This window comes from Grammomys surdaster, unplaced genomic scaffold (assembly GCF_004785775.1).
Source record: "Grammomys surdaster isolate TR1022 unplaced genomic scaffold, NIH_TR_1.0 937, whole genome shotgun sequence".
NCBI lineage: Eukaryota > Metazoa > Chordata > Mammalia > Rodentia > Muridae > Grammomys > Grammomys surdaster.
In genome coordinates, this window is record NW_021605356.1 from 1 (window position 1) to 5,857 (window position 5,857).

The 5,857-nt window shown below is 33.9% G+C and overlaps 1 protein-coding gene across 1 annotated transcript; it reads left to right on the plus strand.

Annotated features, from left to right (window-relative positions):
- Positions 1-470: 470 nt before the first annotated feature.
- On the plus strand, positions 471-5,106 carry LOC114634307 (rho GTPase-activating protein 20-like). Its single transcript, XM_028782907.1, has 3 exons — positions 471-574; positions 1,670-1,856; positions 3,972-5,106. The coding sequence occupies exons 1-3, from the start codon at positions 492-494 to the stop codon at positions 4,119-4,121; spliced, it is 420 nt and encodes a 139-aa protein (XP_028638740.1). The 5' UTR covers positions 471-491; the 3' UTR covers positions 4,122-5,106.
- The last annotated feature ends 751 nt before the right edge of the window (positions 5,107-5,857 follow it).

The window sequence follows — 5,857 nt, forward strand, 5'->3', positions numbered from 1 at the left end:
ATGGAGTAAATCTGTGTGTCATCATCATTTTTACAGACTGAAACCAAGGGAAAATGATTGAAATTGGGTTCAATTCATTGGATTCTTAAATGTGACAGTATCTTTAGATAAAGATAGTGGAAAATAAGAAGTAACAAAGGAAGGAAATAAAAGTCTCAGAAGTAGAGTGAAAAAAGAAAACTTTCTTAAAAACACAAAAGTTAAGATTCATAATAGAGGCCAGAGCAGACAGGAAGTAAAATAGTGATCTGATCTTCGAAAGTGCTACTGTTATAAATTATAATGCATAATGTATGGCATATCTGATATGCTGGATATATATGTAACCACCAAATGTATTATGACATACAAGTAGAGAATCAATGGTCTAAAATGCTAATTTTATACAAAAAAATATTTCTCAAATACTTTCTACAATGTACAATGACCATTGCTTTTTTTGTTTTTTGTTTTCATTAAAAAAGGATTTCATTAGAAATATACAAGGAAGCATGCTTACTTCAGATATATATGAAAATTGGCTTAGTGTCCAAGATGAAAACTCTGTGCTTGGAAAAGTTTCTACCATACAAAGGTAATGATAGAGTAAGACCAAGATAGAAGCAATACGTTTTGAAGGTACATAGGCTTGTATTTACAGGATTATAAACTGGAAAGATATTGTATTCCAAGAGGTTCCCTTTGCTTAGATATGTATAGTCACCCTATACACAGGTGCATTGCTCAAGCAAGAGTGTTGTACCATGTCTGTAATCCCACCATTTGGGAGTCTTCTACATCATAACTATCATGGTTTGGAAGACAGCCTATGCTACACAGTTGTGTGCAGGTCAGCCTAGAGTATTGGTTTGAGTTCCTGTATGAGATAAATTAAATAAGTAAGTGTGTATAAAAATTTGTGGATTATTTGCATCCTAAAATTATTACCATAGCATTGTGAATATTGTACCTGTTAAATGCATGTCATTGATTAGAACATGAAGCTATTACTCAGTTTGTCTTTCTTAAGTAAAACTACCTAGAGAGGTGTGGGTCAGGTATATCTTTGACTTCTTTTGAATCATTTTCCTGTTCGATGATGCTCCATAGAATGATTTCTTAGATAACAGAAACTTTGAGCTCCCATTTCTACCCAATACCCCAGCATCTCTGCCTTACCTACAGCAGCTTTTTATTACTGCATCATGTAGGGTCACTAGTGTGCTTTATAGTCCTTATGTTCCAGTGTGTCACAAGCGTGTTATATCTATTCATACTACAGTAGATATTAAATATGTCCTCATTGTGGCTGGAAAGAAGGTTCACTATTTAACACAGTATATATTTCCATACACAGAACACACATGGACTGTAACTATCTTCATTCATTCTGTTTCTAGGGAACCTGACACCTTCTTCTGGGTTCTGTGGGAAGCATGTAGTACACAGATATTCATACATAATTTTAAAATTTCCCATAATTCTATAGGGAGAAGTGATTTGCAGAAAATATTCTAGGCAATACTTTAGCTGTATATTCTTACTTCTTTTGAACTCTCATTATTATTCTGATTATACAATTAGCTGATCGACAAAACACTTATGCCCATGTTTCTTAGTATTTAGAGTTTTGTAAGTAACATTACTTGTTAGACAATCAACAGTAAAATATTCCTTTTTCTTTGTATAGTATTCCATTGAATATGCCACAACCATACTTCCTCTTGCTCAACCATCTTATCCATGAGTTTTTAAAACTTAAAACGTCTTCCAGGAATGACCTAGACACTTACCTCTTATCTCTCTGCACCTCCCCTCATGTGCTGTGGGGTCTGACTTGCAGGAACTCATTATTTGGGAGGGACCTCTTCAAACAGGTAAGGAGATCTCCATTTTCCTTTTGATAACAAAGTCCTCATTGTGATCCAGGAATTGGGACTATCTCAGAAAGGTCATTGATGTTAAAGGACAACCTAGGATTGCATTCTTCTGGAGTGGAAGATTTATTGATCTATTTCAGGAAGGATTGGATAGGGAGATAGTTAATGTAGCTTGAAGAAAATGAATAACTTCTTTTTGGTTCTTTTGTTATTTCCTTTTCTTCTTTGTTTTCAGATATTGATTTTAGATATTGACGTTTAGCCAACAAAATACTGTGTGTCCAAGAAGACTACAGTGAAGTTGAAAAATCCAGATTAACTAGAGATTTGTTTGTTTTCTATTGTACCCATACTTAGAGCACATGATAGTTGTGCTTTATTGTTATGATATCATTATAATTGTGAAATATTCAACCCAACTGTATTTTGGTCATATAAAAGCACATTGCATACAATTACAGACACTATATGATATTAGGAATAATGATTAAAAAGCAGTATATATGATATATTTTCTATTTAGCACCAAATCCTACTTATATAAAAAAGAATTGTTTATGTTTGCATTAGTTCAGGTACAGGCTATTTACTTCAGGTTTTCTGTAGCTCTTGATTTTATTATAGACCTATCTGCTTTAATATTTGTATTACTTAATTTGTTTACTTTATATCCTGATTGCAGTACCCTCCACTAAGTCTGTTCCTCACAACCTCCTCCTCCCTTCTTTTAAATTTAATTTAATTTTTTTTTTTAATTTTTATGGGAAGTTACCAGGGGAGAGGGTAGATTTGGAAGGACAGGAAAACAAGTGTTACTGGGATGCATGATGAGAAATTCACAGAGAATCAATGAAGAATATACATTTTCACAAGGAAAAAAAAGATAGACAATAAAAAGAAAAGAAAGCAAGGGTATATTTTAACTAGTAGTTTCCAGGAATAAGGTCCACAGGAAGGAAATCATGGTGATGTTACTCACAATGAAGAAGTCGAGGGAATAGCTTGTTCAATTTAGAATGTGGCTTAATTTGCTACTATTGCTATGATAAAACACTGTGAAAAGCAACTTATGGAGGACAGGTTATACTTAATGATTTACTTCTAGTTATCAGTTAACTACTGAGAAATGTCAGGGCCCAAACTGAAGCAGGGTAGGAACATGGAGGCAAGAACTGAAGCAGAAACTCTGTAAGAGTTGTGCTTCCTGTCCTGCACCTCATATCTTTCTTTGTCTGATTGATAGCTCAAGGGTGGCACCATCCTGGAGATCTGAGGCCTACAATTTCCATTGTTAATCAAGACAACATCCCATAGACTTCCCTACACACTAGGACAATCTGATGTAGGCATTTCCTCAACTAAGATCCCTCTTCTCACCAACTTCTTCTCTTAGAAATTTTTCTATTTCTTTAATAAAACACCAGGAGTAAGGCAACTTATAGAAGTAAATATTTATTTGGGATTAGATCGGTAGAGAGATTACATTCCTTCAAAGTCATGAGAGAGAAGCATGGCTGCAGAAAGAAAGGACAACCAAACAGGAATCAGAGACCTGGGGGCTCTCATCTTAGGCAGCAAACACGAAGCACAGAGAGTACACAGCAAATGTCACCTAGCTTCTGTAATGTTAACTCTAACCAATGACATACTTCCTCCAGGAAAGCCAAGCCACTTAAAACACCCAAAAGGTTTCACAAAGATGGTATCATATATTGTGGTGCCTAAAATTAGACAGGCATCCCATTCAAACCATCACAATGAAACTCCACCTCCTCCCCACACCCTGCAAAAAAAAAAAAATCAACAATTCGAGAAACCTTTGAATTCCTTAATTTGATTTACTCACAGGTTTTCTGGAAGCATATCTGTTCTGAAATGTTGCTTTGCTTTACTAGCTCCTCCATTCTTTGCAAGATGTATGAAATTTTAACTATGTTATGTATGTTGCAAAAGAGTCTCCATTTTAGACAGAGACTTCATTTCACAGGTTCATATCTGCTTGTAGTAATTGCTATTTTCTTCATCATTTTAGTTGTCAATTTTTTATTGATTTCAAATTTGTAAAGTGCTTGAAATGACAGAGAATCTTGTTTTTGCCTTGTGGTATTACAGATGTCTTTTATACAAATCATGATTGACAAGAATGTAGATGTTTTGGGAGATGATGACACTACAATTTGTAAGGATATTCAAAAGAGGTCTGATGACCTTAAGATGTCACTAAATACTGCTGGTAAGTCACCTGTTATGAAAAGGCCATAGGTGGGCACAGTGGGAAAACCTCCAATGCTAATACTGAAGAATTAAAGATTTCATCAGTTCCCTCTCAGGAGGAAGGTCCCACATGTAAGAGAAGTTTTAATTAGTCATCAAATGAATGGAAGTATGATATCATTGCCTGATTTCATAAATTTTTAAATATCAGAGCAGCATTGGGGCATATCATGATATTAGAGCATGAGAAAAGGGTTTTTTTGAACAACAGTTTAATTAAGTTATATATGAATTATATATATGTATACAGACAGACACGCATACATACATATATATATACACACACACTTACATACATGTAAATACATACATGTATGTATGACAATGACAAAAGGACTCCTTATTTAGCCCCTGTATGACTTTCAGAATTTTTCCTCCTATATTTCTCACATTTCTTCCCATGGTCCATAAGTTATATAAGATATCTTGGATATAAAATTGTTTTTTTCAAAAAAAAACACTTAAATCAATTATTTGATTTAAAAATCCATTAAACATACTACAAGACAGAACCATGTGCCCACAAATTATTTATCCTTGTGTAAATACACGAATGTTTGTTTAATTCACTTTGAGAGATAATCTTGCCAAATACTTAGCATTTGCTATAAATTTTAAGCTGCACAGGATCCATTACAACACCTATGTGAAGAATAATAAAGATGCTAAATAAAACATACATGGTTTAACAGGTAACACCATTCAAAATAATTTTCTGTGTAAAGTTCAGGAAGTTCACTGAAAACGTAGTCTTATCTGAAGTGGGGTGAATCTATCATCTGAGAATGTTTGTCTAATGAAGACATTTTATGTTTCATTTAGGATGGGACAATGAAAAAACTTCAACATATAATGTTCCACAAAGGAACTATTTGTTACAAACATTTTCACTCACTATACTTACTTTTATGTTGTATATTATATATATGTATCTACTGTAATTAGTTTTATTAAAGTGTATTATTGTTTAGCATCCAATGTGCCTGATTCATGATTCTCCATAGTCTTTTGAAAATGGCATTTTCAGTAGTCTCCTGTACCTCTGTTGCTCAGGCACCTGTATTTATGTGACAGATCCACTAGAATCAATTATTATTTCTTTTCCACACTACAATCAAAATGACATTCTAAGTACTGCTCAAGAAATGAATGTTGAGAGTTTATCTGACCAAATTCTCTAGATTCTCACCATAAAACAGTCCCCATTGCTATGAATCAACTATGTAGTAGTACAATTAAATCAGACTCCCTCCTGTGCATTGTAGCAACTGTTTTTTGAAAAAGAATTTATGTTCCTATTTTTGTGAATAGGTACTCTAGATAATTATTTTCATTAGAAAAAATAGCTCATTATTTGAGGGCTCAGGGTATCATCATACAGCAGTTCTGATGTCAGGAGGTTGGAGCTAGTGAAGTCGTTCACCTAGCTGAGAAGCAGAGGATGATGATGTTCATATTCAGTGAGCTTCTTTTATACATTCCAGGAAGCTTGCCTAAGGAATAGTACAGGCCAGTTACAGTGTTATTTTTGCCTACATCAGTTACTTAAGCATAGACAGAATCTAGTGACATTAAATATTCCCTCAGAGTTGTGCCTTTGTGAGAATCCTTTGTCATAGTTATAAATAAAATTCCATTGATGATCAACATTAATCCTCACACATGATAAATTTAGAGGTGAATCACAATTTTAAGAATATAGGAAATGGTCTGAAACAATAGAT